This window comes from Oryctolagus cuniculus, chromosome 1, assembly GCF_964237555.1.
Source record: "Oryctolagus cuniculus chromosome 1, mOryCun1.1, whole genome shotgun sequence".
In the NCBI taxonomy this organism is placed as follows: Eukaryota; Metazoa; Chordata; class Mammalia; order Lagomorpha; family Leporidae; genus Oryctolagus; species Oryctolagus cuniculus.
Genome location: NC_091432.1, coordinates 64,998,469 through 65,012,788, shown reverse-complemented (window position 1 = coordinate 65,012,788; position 14,320 = coordinate 64,998,469). Strand labels below are relative to the sequence as shown.

The following is a 14,320-nucleotide window of genomic DNA, read 5'->3' as shown; positions in this document are numbered from 1 at the left end:
CCAGGGAGAGAGCCAGCCACGCCTTTATTAGCCTCTGGGCAGAAAGGTTAGCATCTACCGGTGATGGGGACAGGAGAGGGGGAGAGACTGAAGGCGACCAAGGTGGGGGTGGAGACTGCTGGGCCACCTGCAGGCAGGCACACGTGGGGCTTCCCAGGCCGGTACAAAGGTGGATCAGGCCCCGGAGTAAAGGAAGAGACAAAGCCTGAGATGGCGACAGCCGCGGCTGCGGACCGACAGCTGAGCTCCTGGGACACAAAGGCATTTCCTGATGGAGATAATTTCCTAGGGCTGGAGGTCCCGAGCAGAGCTCACCTGGCCCCCGACCTGGAGTCCCCAGGGTCAGCTCAGTTGTCATCCCGGGGCACAGGGAACCCAGGAGGCTGCTCGTGGGAAGGAAGGGGCTAAACTCAGGGAGTGTTTGGGGCGTGGGTGTGTGCGAGTCAGTATGAACAAATGGGCCCTAGGTCCACGGCAGCTAGGTCATTCAGCTCCCCTCGGCTGCAAGCGCACCTCTCCCCTTCATCCACCACACTGCACTGCCCCTGCCTCCCTCCAGCCCCAGTGAACTTGCCCTGACCTCCTGGGACATGCGGGGCTGCTCGCGGCTCTGCACCATAGCCGGGCAGGGCTCCCAGCCTACCTGCCTGGCTCCCGTCCTTGCCAAAGGGCTGGTAACTCCACAGCTTTCTCAATGTCTGTCGACGCCTGTTCCCCCACTGCCCCCATCGGGCCTGGAGCTCCTCAAGGAGAGGGCAGAGAGCTCACCGACCTCGTCGCGCGCCTCCAGCGCCTGGGCCACGAGGAGCCCAAGGCAGTTGAGTTTGTTGTGGACCTGGTGTGTTGGGAGGGAGTCCACGCACCTGCGACTACGAGGGGTTTATGGGGGGCTCTGGCAATAGAGGGGAGGGTACCCAGGCTCTTTGCGCCTGGGATGGTAACTTGCGAAGAGGGAGAGGAGGGTTGGTCCAAGCCCAGAAGGAGCTAGTGACAGAGAGCAGAGGGCCAAAGCGGGTGGCGCAGGGCGGGGTCCATGAGGAAGAGAGGCCGGTAGTCTAGGCGCAGGGTCCAGCGCTGCAAGGCCCGGGGCTCAGAACCAGCAAGGGGACCACATGAGCGAGCCGAGCGCGGCCCCTGTGGCGGCGCCCGCGAGCATGCCCATGGCCAGCGGCGCGCCCGAGCTGTAGCACGGATCCTCCCGCACTATCACGTGCGTCACGCCGGGGCCTGCGGAGAGAGCCCGGGAGGGTGGGCGACGTCGGGGAGGCAGCAAGGTGACACCGGTCCTTTTCTGCGGGAACCCAGTCCAACCCGGCGCTGCGGCCGCTTCCCAGCCCCTCCCGTAGGGGCAACTGCGGCCTTGCCCACGCCCCCTCGGTTCCCAAGACTTGGATTTGACACTGAGTTCTGGGACCGTGGCGCTGGAGCAGAGCGGCGAGGGAACCTCGGGATCTCTAAGCACCTACTCCTGAGAAAGGACGGGCCCGGCCGCCAAGCCCCGGAGGGGGAATGAGGCAGCCATTCCCACATTTGCCACCAGAGGTCGCCACCAGCCCAGGGACGGGTATTGCCGGGCAGCTGGAGAGGTGAGGTGAGTTCTGGAACCGGGAGGGAGGCTGGTCCCAGGGCCGTGCTGAGCCTCGGGGAGGGAAGTGTTGGGAGGGTCCTGGCTGGGCAAATCCGAGTACACGGGAAGGGTGGGGCCTGGCCCTGACTGAGGCACGCGCACGGGGACTTACCTGCATAGGGCGGGCCGTAGTAGCTGCGGATGTAGGTGGCCTCGTGCGCATTGGGGGGCACCACTTCGTAGTAGTCCTGATACGGGCTGTATACACGCACCTGGGGAGTCCGGCCCGGTCAGCTGTCCGTGAGCTCCCGGGCCGGGTTTTGGTCCCTTTCCCCTCACATCTCCTCCCCAAGTTTAGAAACGGGCCCCCAGGCACCAGCAAGCTCCTGGAGATGGCCCTGCCTCCCCACAGCTGAGCTGTTCAGCCCTCAGTGGCCCCCAAGCCTCTTCCTGGACTTCCTCCCCAGCTCTGCAAGTTCTCCCTGGCTCCCAGCTTCTCCCCAGAGCCCACCCCCTGCTAGCACCTCTCCGTGGCCCAACTTGGAGAAGTCCAGTGGTTTCTCTACTCATGGGGAAGGGCACATGGCCAAGCCCCAGGCCCAGGCCATAGACAGGGGATGGGGAAGAAGTAGGACAGGCAAGGTGGGGGTGGGAGGAAACCAGGTCACAGTTACTGAGCAGCTACTGTGTGCAGGTCCCGAGACAGACGTTCACGGGTGAACGGCCTCAATCCTGGAGGCGGGCGCTAGTTCCTCCACCGTACACAGCTGAGAAACGAGGTTCAGAGAATGCTCCGTGTTTTCTCAGGGATTCTTACAGGCCTTGCACAGCCTTGTGCAAACATCACTGATTCCAGGAAGCCCTCCTGGTCTCAGAAGTTTCTCAGATTCTCTGTGGACTTTGCTTGTGCCTCTTGTTGCTATCTTTCTCCTGGGTGAGCCACCTACAGGCAGGGGTTCTGGTTCACTGGTGTCGCCAGCAGGGGCTGGTGCAGAGCAGGAACTAACAGATGTGGGCTGAGTTAGGGGCTCCGGGCCCAAACCCCTCGTCCTCCTTACTGGGGAGCAGACAGGGAGAGGCAGCAGGATTCTTCTCTTCTGGCCCCTTCCTCCCAGCCCCTCCCCCCCTTCTGACCGGCCTCCACACCTGCCAATCCAGGTACCTCAGATGCCACTCATCCCTAGAGGACTGCAACATCTCTCTGTCCCCAGACCTCCTCCTGTATTGTGGGTGCTTCCCTCTGCACCCCCACGCTGGAGTCAGCTTGGCACCCCTTCACACACTGCTTTCCACGTCACCTCAGCTGCCAGGTGATTAGAATGATTTTATCTTCTAAATATTCTCTCTGTCCATCCTCTTGGCCAGTGCTGAGAGAATCAGCCATTGGCTGCAGCAACTGGGAAGTTGTGGGTGACCCTGAGAAAACACTTCTCAAAGGAGCAGGTGCAGCGGGGGAAGAAGCCAGACGGGGAAGGGCTGCAGAGCAGGTGAGCGCTGAGCGATGGGGCCAACACGTCCCAGCCTCTCATTCAAGAAGAGGGCTGCGTGGTGTGTGGGGGGGTCCCCCAAGCTCATTGTGACTTCAAGTCCCCAGGCCATCTCCCCTCAGGAGGGATGCCCCTCACACCTTTCCCCACTCAGCCACCTAAGGCTCAGCGTCACTCATCCCCCACAGCAGGTGTCCTGGGCTCCCCTGCCACATCAGACTCACAAGCCCATGTGACTGGAACCTGACGAGTGTCTGATGAATGTTGGTTGAGCTAACCGCAAGTGAATCACAAACAGGGCCAGACTGGAACTGATGTTGCCCAACTCCAAGTTCAGTTTCAAGTTAGGGAGAACATGCATCCTGGGGATTGGCAAAGGCTCAGACAAGCACGGCTGTGGGGTCCTCCGTGGCCAGGAGCTCTCCCCGTCCTGCTGCCTCTCTTTGGGGTGATTCGGTAGGACTTCTGGTGGGGGTGGCCAGGATCTAGGCTCCATGCCCAAAGCAGGCTGGAGGGAACTAAGCACACAGGTCTGAATCTACTGGTAAGGAAGTTAAAGGCCACAGCCGTCACCAGCGCGGCAGCTGCACAGTGAGCCCAGGGCTTTGGGAGGCCCAGGAGAGAGTGGAAAACACCAGCTCATGTCCCTCTGGGTCACCTGTTTCTACCTTCCCAAAGTAAACTCAATAGGTCCCCCAGCAACAGGCAGTGTCACCCAGGGACAAGAGGCCAGAACCTTGAGGGTGCATCTCTGATCCTCTCCCTCTCTGGAGGCCCAGCCCCTTCTGCAGGTGCAGAGGATGTTGGCCAATCAGGGTGTCACATGCAAATGACTCCCCTCAGGCTAGCTCTAGCATGCTCAGGTTTACAGGCATTGCCCATTTAAACAGACCTGCAACCTCGGGCATGCTGGGAGTCCCAGGCCACACACTCCCCGGCTGCACATCAGAATCACCCAGGGCGATTTTCTAACTTCAGATGTCCTAGGCTCCACCCCCAAACCTATGGAATTGGAGCATCAGGAGGTAGGATGTGAGTATCTGTGGTTGTTTTTTTTTTTTTTTTTATAAGTCCCTAACGAGTGCTAATGCACAGCCACACCACACACCGCCCCGCAAGCAGATCTCAAGTTGACCCAGCCCCACTGCCCCCCAGCCCTGTGGGCCCTGTGCTGGGCACTGGGGATGAAGAAAGGACTCAGGCCCAAACCTTGCTCTCAAGGAACATTCCGGGTGGGGAGAGACCCAGACTAAGTGACAGCGTGTGCATTAATCAGGACACAGAGGCTTAGTGCTCACCCACTCCTTCCTTCACTCATTCGGGAGCAGCCCCCGAAGCTGGCTTGTGCCAGATCCTCACACACCAGTCATCAGGAAGGTTAGATAGACTGGCCCCATCACTGAGCACTCATTGAGCACCTGCTGTATATCCAACTCCGTGCCAGGCTCCACGGGAGCAGTGCTAGTCGCACCTGCTCCCTGCCTCAGTGCCCGGCGAGGGTGATGAGCTAGACAGAATCCAGTGCCGCGGAAGCCAGGCAGGATTCAGCATCGCAGGCCTGGGGGGAACCTCACGGAGCAGCGGCAGCCTTGGGACCGGGCCTGCCAGGACGAGCGCCCCTTTGTCTTGGCAATGAGGACATCTACAGCCGTGGCACCCAGCCACCAGCTCGGCAGCGGGTGCAGGGAGGGAAGGGTCGTGTGGCTGGGGCACAGGGAGCACGTGGCAGCCGAGACTGAGCCGGGCCAGCGTGTCATGAGCGGGGAAGGGCATGAGGCTGGGAAAGTTCTGGAAGCTGGTTCTGATGGTCAGACTGGAGGCAGGGGGGAGGGTTGAGCCAGCACTTACCCAGATCCGCCTCTCAACCTGACAGGGGCTCCACGAACGGGTCACACACCTGACCTTGGGGCAGACCCGGCGGCTCCTGGGAGGGACAGTGGCTCCAGCCGGGGCCTGCTCAGGCCGCAGAAACCCAAGGAGGGGTATGTCAGAGGCTCTCTGTACCCCGAGAGCCCTGGAGCTCCTACCAAGTTCCCTCTTCCTCTGCCCACAGGCACAGGGGGCGGGTTCGGAGCAGGGTGGTGTCTGGCACGGTTACACAGAGGGGCAGCAGCCTCTCCAGAACCAGCCCCCACTGTGAGTTCCAAGTGGCTGCTCCTCCCAGCGGGCACAGGGCAGCCCACCCCAGCCTCGCCCCTGGCCGTGCCCCCGCTCCTGGCCCAGCTCTGCTGGAATCAGAGGCTGAGTGAGGGAGGAACCTGCAGCACCTGGGGTCACTCCAGCACAGGCACAGCGACAGGGAGGGGCCCACAGGCAGACAAACGCGGGAGTGGCCGGCGGGCGGAGTGGGGACAGGGCGGCTTCATAGAGTCACGGAGCACAGAGTGGTCAGCCCTCCCTCCCTGCTTCACCCTGCTTACAACGGGCGCTTTGGAGTCAGGGCTGGCCAGGCTGGGCCAGCCTGGGTCCCTCTGCCCTGCTGACCAGGCCGCTGCCCCCTTGCTGCCAGCTCCCTTCCATCCACGCTTCCCCGGGAGCCTGAGTCTGGCCCCATTTAATGCCTGCACTGTGCCCCAGGGCCAGCATGAGAAGTCGCGCTCTCCCTACTGGACTTCGAGGCCCCTCGTGACCCGGCCCAGATGACCTGAGGGGTCGTCTCTCCCTTTCATTCCCTCCGTGTGTCTCCTCCAGACAGCTAGACCTGCACGCACACACGCACATGCACACGTTACTTCTGCAGGTAACACCCCCCTCTCTGGATCTCACTGGCAGAGGTCCTAGTCCAAGCTCCTTTACTGACTTAAGATGTGAGGATTTGGACAAGCCCCTCCTCTTCCCTGTACCTCAGCTTCCCTATCTGTAAAATGGGATTAAATGCCAACACCTCCACCCATCCACCTGCCAGGGTTGTTAGGAGCCGAAATGATGTAACCAATGCCAGGTACTCAGCAGGGAGCTGCCCAAGTGGGTTTCCAACTGCGTTGCGGTCTCCCCGTCACCTCCCAGTGGACCTTCCGCCTGGGGAAGAGAAGGCACCACTGCCACGGGTAAAAGGAGCAGACGCAGGTTGTGCAGTCAGGATGCTGGGGTCAAGGTCAGGCGGGGCCGTGGGCACGCCTGCAAGCCCACAGCTCTGTCAAGTCTGTGTCCTCATCGCCTGTCTCTGGCCTCGGCCTCCAGCCTCCTCACCGCCTCGGGATCCACTCTGACCCCTACCACCTGCTTCTTCCCTACCAGCCACACTATCTTTAAAAACACACCTGGGCCGGCACTGTGCTGCAGCGGGTTAAGCCGCCATCTGCAGTGCCAGCATCCTATGTGGACACTGGTTCAAGCCCTGGCTGCTCCACTTCTGATCCAGCTCCTTGCTAATGCATCTGGGAAAGCAGTGGAAGATGGTCCAAGTGTTTGGGCCCCTGCACCCAAGTGGGAGACCTGGATACAGCTGCTGGCTCCTGGCTTCAGCCTGGCCCAGTCCTGGTCATTGAGGCCATTTGAAAACAGCAAGCAGATGGAAGAGAGGGTCTCTGTCTTCCCCCAATCTCTCTCTCTCTAAAACAACAATGTAAACCTGATCTGATCACACGGTCTCTGCTTTGAGTTGCTGACCCTCCTGCCCTGCCCCCTGCCTCCCTCAGCTCCGGCCAGCGCAGCCTTCCTTCTGTCCCCCTGATGCTGGCATCTTCATCCCTCTCAGGGCCTCTGCATTCAGTCCTCATACCTTCCACCCTTCAGGTCTCCGTGTAAGCCTCCGCTGGACTCCCCGCTGGGTCAGGCCACAAACGGGGCACAGGCCGCCCGTGTCCGGCAGAGCAGTTACACCGGCGACCTGACGTCAGTAACTAGGTCATCAGCTCTTCATGTTTGGCTCCTTAGGGCAGGGCCACGTCTCCTTGGTTCACCTCTGATCTTGGCACCTGGCTGGTGCCTGGTGCATGGTGGGAACGCGGTCAATGTTGCGTGGGTGACTGAACCTCAGCCTTGTCATCTGCAGGCAGGCAGCAATAATCGCCACCTCCTGGGACTGCTGTGAGGCGGAGGTGAGATTAGCCCCACACCACGCTGACACATAATAGTTGCTCAATAAAAGGCGGTTCCTTTTCCCTAGCTCACACCCCACCCCCTCCCCAGCCTCTTCCTGCCCCTCCTCTGAGCCGTCCCCTGTCCTTTCCCACATGTCACTCAGGACCTCTGAGCCCACACTAGACTGAGAACTCCTGGCAGGTGGAGACCGAGTCTGAGCCCGCTGATTCCATGGCACACGGGGCTGGGAGGCGGGGGAGGGGCGGGGGCTCACCGGGGTGGCGTTTGCCTCCATCAGCGCCGTCTTCCAGGCTCTGCAAAGCAAACCTCATCAGGTCCTGAGGAAGGAGTCTAAGGAGTCTACACTGCCCCCCACCCAGCACAGCGCCAGCCCCAGTCTCCCCACAAGGGGGAGATCCTCTTGACAGAAGCAGCCCCTCCCTGCCTGGTTGTGTGGGTAGAGCCCCAGGCCAGGTTCCTTCCTTCTTAGTTCCTGGCCTCTCCATCTAGTCAATGTACCACTGGGTTGTGGGGGGGAGGGGGGCCTGGGCGTGCTCCAGCTGCAGCCCCTCCATACCCGAAACCTGCAGACATAGTACCCAAAGCCTCTGACCCCAGGGCCCAGGGACACCAGACAATCGGGCCTTTATAGGTTGTCATGGAGCCCGGCTGGGGTGGACAAGGCTGCTCTGTGCTGCCACCAGCGAGCTCAGCTTCCCCCACTCCCACACACCCATCTCTCTCTCCTCCAGGCCAAGGCAAGGGCCCTCAGCCTGAGGGTGGGAAGGGAAGGAATGTGAGGGAGCAGAGGGCGAGCCCCCAAGGCAGGCACACCAGCTCCCAGCACAACTCCGCCTCAGACACTGGCGCCCCGCAGGCTGCCTCCGAAAGGTCCTGGTCTACCCTACAGACCGGAGCCTCCACGAGGCAGAAGGGAGAGAAGGAAGGGTCCTCGGGCTTGTCTGCTCCTGTGCATCACCCCCAGGTGGGGGCTCACCCCAAAGTTTGCTAAGTAGCTGATTCTGACAGCTGGGGACCCTCAGGTGGGGCAGGTGCACAGAGCTCTCCCTCACTGTCCGAGGAGCCCACCACCACCTGCTCTGCCCCGCCTGCAGTGGGCCAGCCTGGCTGCCTGTTCATAGGCCTCTTCCTCTTCCCGTGGTCAGTGAGAGGGGTCTGGGTTCACTCCCCGGGATCCCACCGTGCCCCTGTCCTGGAGCGACTCACATGGCGTCGTCCCGGGTCTCGGCGCACAGGTGCAGGCGCCCGCCCTCCCGCAGGCTCACGGTCAGCAGCCCATCTCTGCTCCGGCCCTCTGGGGGCTGCACATCTGGAAGCAGACACACCTCTGTTGGGTTTCCGGGTCCCCCCAGGAAAGCAGCAACACAGGGAGGGGCTGCCTTCTCAGGGTCCTGCCTACTGGCTGCCGCCAGCCTCTTATCACCCCACAAGCTTCCTTGAGCCTCAGATGCTCAGCCTCTCCACTTGCTGGCTTCCTTATGCTTCTCCCAGTCGCCCTGTCATAACTATGGCCTTGGGACAGGAATTTGCATTTTTGCTGTGTGCTCTGGGCCAGTCCCTTGACTTCTCTGAGCCATTTTGGTTCATTTCCCGTTTGTCCAGACTGTAGTGCCTCGGGAGCAGGAACTGTGTCTGATTCACCCCTGGACGATGGATTTCTTAACTCACACCTAACAAACCTGGAGTTGGCAAAGGCCCAGAAGCAATGTTTGCGGAAGCCTAAGAGAACCTTCCAATCCCAGGTGTCCCCAAATACAGAGGGACAACCCTCCCACCCGCTCCCCCCACCCCTGGTCGCAGTGCCGGAGGACGGGGCTTCTGCTCACCATGGCACTCCTGGCCGACCTTTATGTCGCGGACGTTGGCGTGGATGAGCACGCGGTCCTCTTCATCCTGCGCCGTCTCATCGTGGTAGTAGCCCAGGGTCCCGTCCAGCCACAAGGCAAACCAGTTCCGCTTCCAGCGGCGCAGGATGGAGCCTGCGCCACATTGCAGGCCCGGCAGGCAGGCTGACCCCAGGGCGAGGCTCCCAGGGTCCCCTCAGCCCCAGGCCCCAGCCTTGTCTCCTCCTCCATCCAGCCCCTGTCTCAGGGGTGGGGCCTCTCCTGTCCCGTCTGCCCCTGGGGCCTGGCATGTAGGAGCTCATCGTGGTGAATGAGTGGCCAGGCCTGTGGCTTGGGAGCTTCCAAGGCCAAGTCCCAGGTCTCTTTGAGGACGAAGACCTGTCCCTACCCCGGGGCCTCCACCTCACTGCTAACGCTGACTCGTGTGACAGACAGGTGTGCGGTGCCTGCCTCGAGTGCACCCCCATCCACCCAGCTGCTGGCATTCAGAAGACCTGTGCTTGGTGTTTGTGCTCCTGTTCAGCTCATACCCCATGCCAGAGAAGGGTCTAGAAGCCTCACACCCAGCTTCAGATGTCTTGCAACTGGCAATCGGAAGAGGACGGGGCAGAGAGAGAAGAGAACTCTCCGAGCTCTATGGGTTCCAAAGCATGGGGCCACTTTTCATGTGCTCTGTGCCGGGGTGCTGTGGACTCACGGTGGGTCACACCCAGTGCCTGCCCTGGAGGAGTTCCCAGACTGGGGCCCGGGTTGGTAGGGGAGGCAGGGGACCACGGGTACGGTGCCCAGGTGGGGTTACAGGAGGAAGGGCCCCCTGAGCTGGGTCTCGCAGAAGGAGTAGTTTACCAAGCAGGCGGGGCAGGGGGGACCAAAGGGCCCTGGCCTCTTGGAAGGATTCACCAGGGCGGATCCCCTCAGCCGCTCCCTCGCCCCTGCCCCACGCCTGACAAGTCCCACTCCCCCTCCCCCCGCCCAGGGTCACTCACTCTGTCTCCACAGCCAGCCGCCCCTCACCAGGGCCATTTCTTCGAAACGATTTTCCAGGGTGGAGTCGGGCGGGACCTGTCAGAAGAGCCCAGGAAACACAGCCCTCAACGGCCACTCCGGAGCAGCTCCCGGGGTGGGGGCTGCCAAGGGCCCAGCTTGGCCTCCTCCCCATCCTCTGCTCCAGGCAGAGAAAGGGAGCGCTGTCCTGGGGGGGGGGCAGCCACCCTTGTGATGGGGTGGGGGTGGTGCTCCCACATTCCAGTCTCAGCTGCACAGCCTTGGTCCAGTCCCTTCTGCTTGCCCTCAGTTTCTAGGTCTCTGACAGTGTGTTTTTATTCCTGCTTGGAACAAAACTTTGTTTTTAAAAGTTTTTTTTGTAAAGTGTGTCTATGAGGCAGGTCGAGGCTGGAGAGAACTCTTTAAATGTTAGAAACCCTGGAATTTTGCAGTGCTAGCAGCATGGAATATTAGAATCACAGCAATGAACCAGGGACTTCGTGAGAAAAGCACACTGGGACCTCACACTGGGGCCCTGGGGAGGCTGCTTACAATGTGGAAAATAACAGGGGATCAGCAGCGACGGCCAGGTACGCTGCTCAGCGCTTGCAAACTCTGTCACCTCACGTAGACAATGTTTTTCATCCCATGTGAGTGATGAGGCATCCGGGGCCTCATCATGGGTTAGTAAGCAGTGGAGCCGGGCCGGCAGCCAGCAGTGCCGGCTTCGAACCGTCATAGCAGCCGGTCCCAGGCACTCCTGATCACATCCTAACGAGCACTGCCAGTCTTTAGGGATCCTCGGGTGAGTCCAAGGTGTTGCACAGGTTGGGAGCCCCTGCACAGTCTAGACTACCTCCCCTTGTCCCCACAGTAACAAGGAGCCTCTGAGGGGCAGCAAAAGACTCATCCAGGTATGCAACAGTGCTTCGGTTGGAGCCCGGTGCCCTGTTTCTGAGGACAACCTACTTGTGAGCAGATGTCCCTCCCCCTCCCCCACCAGCTCACACCTGTTGCTGCGTAACAAGAGCTGGCACACCTGCCAGACAAGGTCCGGCCTGTCTCTGTTTCTCCTGTAGCTCCCTCCCCTTTCCGAGCTCTGACACAGGTCAGACAAGAGGGCCAGGCCAGTTTTTTTGCAAACTCCTTCTCCATTTCCCCTTGATGCACCCACCTGTCTACACCTGTTGCGGATGCTGCTGCCAAAACGGCCGGCGGCTATTCGACGCTGCTGCCACCCAACCCGCTGCGCCTGCGCTTTGCGCGCCCCAGAGAGCCTGGGGCGTTTCACTCCCCAAGCTGTGCCAGGGTGGGGGGGGGAACCTTCCTTCGCTTGGGCCCCGCCCACCCCAGGGAGGGGGCGTGGCGAGGAGAGCCGTGGCGCTGAGGCATGCTGGGACTTGTAGTCTACAGCTCTACAGCTGTGCAGAGGCAGTCTCCAGGGGGGCAGCTCCTGATGACCCGGAGCACCGGTCCGAGATTTTGTTTTTATTTTTTGATTAAGACATTTGTCCAGTCCAGTTACCCTAAAACGCTATTTCTTCAGAGTCTGTGAACTCATTTTCCAGGAGAAAGTAAAGTTACAAGTTTTTTGACGCTCAGCTTGGTGGCAGACGCTGCGCCAGGCTTTAGGGCGGATCGGATGCGGCGTGCCCCGTCCACCCCCCAGTTTCCAGTCTTGGCGGGGGACACGACCCGTAGGCGCACAATCGGGGCACACGGTGTGGCTCAGCTACGGGTAAAGAGGCTCTGTCTCTGCCCAGTGGTTCTGGCTGCCCGGAGGATAAAAAGGGGTTTCCCCAGGTACACCGGGCGCCCAGACTCACGCGCATCGGGAATTTTAACAGTGACCAGGGAGCGTCTGGGAAGCAGAACGCAGGGGCAGGGAGGCCGGGGGTCCGCACGGACGGTGGAAGGCGGGCCGGGAGCTCGGACGGCCACGGTAGTGGCCGGAGCTTGGGGAGGAGGTAGGCGGCGCCACGGCGGGGCTGGAGACGTCTCTGTGAGGCCCCGCGGGAAATGGATTGGAGGAGCCCAGCCGGGAACGAAGAGCTTTCCTGCGTCCACCACCTCGGTTCCCCCTCCGGGGCCGCTCCCGGCCCCACCGACCCCACCTCAGGCAGACGCCGGCCGCCCCTCAGGACCGGGGCCGCCAAGGCTCCCGTCACGATCCCTGCTCGGCAAGGGCACCCGCCCGGCCCCCCCCGGCCCCGCGCTGCCTTACCGGGGTCGCAGGGCTCATGGTTCCCGGGTGGCCAGGGCAGCATTTCCGAGAAGGCTGCGGCACGGGGCCAGTCCCCTGAGCGCCTTAGAGATAAGGGGATCAGGGAGGTGCTACCAAGTGCGAGCCCGAAGGGGGAGGCGCGAGGGCCTCGCAGATCCTGGGGGACGCCGGGCTCTCTCTCCAGACCCCTCCCCAACCTGCCCCACTGGTCTGCTGGCGCCGACCCTCAGCTCGCTGACCCAGCGGTCCGCGACTCGGCGGGGGTCTCGGTCGGGCATCTCCGACGTTCCGGGGGCTGGGGGCGTCGCGGTTGGGGTCGCCGGGCGGTCAGGGGGCGGGGCCAGCCTCCTCCCTCGGGCGGGGGCGAGGCTAAGCCTTCCTCCTGCGGCCCCGCTGGACGGCGCCCATCACCCCAGTGCCGGCTGAGCAGCCTGGCTCCTTAAGCCTCCCTTGCTCGCCCCCGGGTGCCTGTAATCCTGACCTCGAGGCACCCCAGCGCCTCAGCCCTTCGTGCAGTGCGTGCCCTGCCGGGGGGTTCACCATGGCCGATCCTATTAGCCCCTGAGCTCATCCCCTCTTAGCCGGTTCAGGAACCGGCTCTCCTGGACCACGCTGTTTTTCAACTCTGTGCCTTTAACCCTCTGTCTGGTGCCTGCACCGTGCCACCGCTGCCTCCGCCTGCCTGGATTTCCGGCCTTGCGCCGGGGCGAGGCGGCTGCCTCGGGAGTAGCAGCGCCAGTGCCCGTGTCCGGGCAAGGGGGAACCGGCAGACGGACGGTTCCTAGATTACACGCTCGATTTCGCCACTGGCCGCAGAGAGAACGTTCCCCAGCAGCAGTGCAAACTCGGGGACAAGATTCGGCCCGCATCGTCCCATAGAGGGGCGTCACGCAAAGAACAGGAGGAGAGCTCGCGGGCGATTGGCCTGGCGGTTAGGATCCCAGAGTCAGGGCCACAGCGGCCGCAAAAGTCCCGCTGGACATCCCATACAGGCGCTGGTTCCAGTCCCGGCTGCTCCATTTCTGACCCAGCTCCCTGCTAATGTGTGTGAGAGAGCAGCAGAGGACGGCCCAAGTGCTGGGGCCCCTGCACCCACGTGGGAGGTCTGGACTGTGCTCCCACCTGCCTGCTTCGGTGCATTTGAGGAGTGAACCAGTAGATGGGATACCTCTCTCTCTCTTAAATAATTAAATTTCATACACACATGCAGTGGGACCAAGCATGTGTCTTTGAAATGTTGGTTTAATGACTCTCTTAGGCGTCCACATGGTCACAGAATGGAGCATGCAGTTCCGGACATTCAGCAGCCGCTGGAGCCATGGTGATCCGGGTGGGAATGCTTCTCATCTCCACGGTGGCGGTGGCGCCCGTGGGAAGAGTGAGCGCGGAGCTGAGGAGGGCCCAGCAGGAACCCCAGGTGTGGGGCGGTGCCCTGGCTGCAGAGGCCTTCTCTGTTTAATCAACCAGAGCAAAGTGAGACCAACAAGCCCGCCAGCAACTTTTACCTGGTTCTTGTCCCTGTGACGCACAGAACCCCCGGCACAGGGAAAGGTGTCGTGCTGTGTGGAACGAACATCGGCCTGGCTCATCACGTGCACATTTACCGCCTACATTTCCCAGAGAGTCTAATGTGATGAGAATCATTTACATTCTCTCTACCAAAAAGGTCCTTGACCTTTATGTCAAGATGCAACTGGAGCAAAAGCCAAAATACTTTTGTAAAAGTTTTTAATAATAATTTTAGTGAGGTATAACTCACATACCATAACATTCACCCATTTGAAATGTATAATCCATGAATTTGTGCAGCCATCCACACTATCTAATTTCAGAACCTTTTCATTACCGCAAAAGGAAACCCTGTGTCCTGGGGTAGGTGTTCGGCATGGCGGTAAAGTCGCCAGCTGGGACACCGCATTCCGGTATCAGAGTGCCTGGTGTGAGTCCTGGCTGCCACACTTCTTGTCCAGCTTCCTGCTCGTGTGCACCCTGGGAGGCAGCAGGTACTAGATGCTCAAGTACTAGGGCCCTGCTTACCCACATAGAAAACTTGCATAGAGTTCTGGGTCCTGGCTGTTATAGGCATTTGGAGAGTGAACCAGAGAATGGAAAATGTCTCTCTTTCCAGTAAGTCATTAGTTAATTAATAATAAAAAAGAACCCCTGTACC

General features: G+C 60.9%; 1 protein-coding gene across 8 annotated transcripts; it reads right to left on the bottom strand.

The window, feature by feature from the left end:
- Positions 1–7: 7 nt before the first annotated feature.
- On the bottom strand, positions 8–12,363 carry PLEKHB1 (pleckstrin homology domain containing B1). 8 transcript variants are annotated; one of them, XM_070075108.1, is made up of 9 exons: positions 12,348–12,363; positions 12,151–12,233; positions 9,929–10,004; positions 8,925–9,107; positions 8,305–8,407; positions 7,352–7,391; positions 4,903–5,007; positions 1,740–1,839; positions 8–1,227 (listed from the first exon to the last, which is right to left on the bottom strand). In XM_070075108.1, exons 2-9 carry the CDS (start codon positions 12,166–12,168, stop codon positions 1,091–1,093), a joined length of 762 nt encoding a protein of 253 aa, XP_069931209.1. In that variant the 5' UTR covers positions 12,169–12,233; positions 12,348–12,363; the 3' UTR covers positions 8–1,090. The 8 variants fall into 8 exon arrangements, with proteins under 8 accessions (XP_069931209.1, XP_051678401.1, XP_069931219.1 ...); XM_051822441.2 differs by lacking the exon at positions 12,348–12,363 and having other exon boundaries at positions 8,925–9,077; positions 12,151–12,294; XM_070075118.1 differs by lacking the exons at positions 12,151–12,233; positions 12,348–12,363 and adding an exon at positions 11,101–11,233.
- Between the last annotated feature and the right edge of the window lie 1,957 nt (positions 12,364–14,320).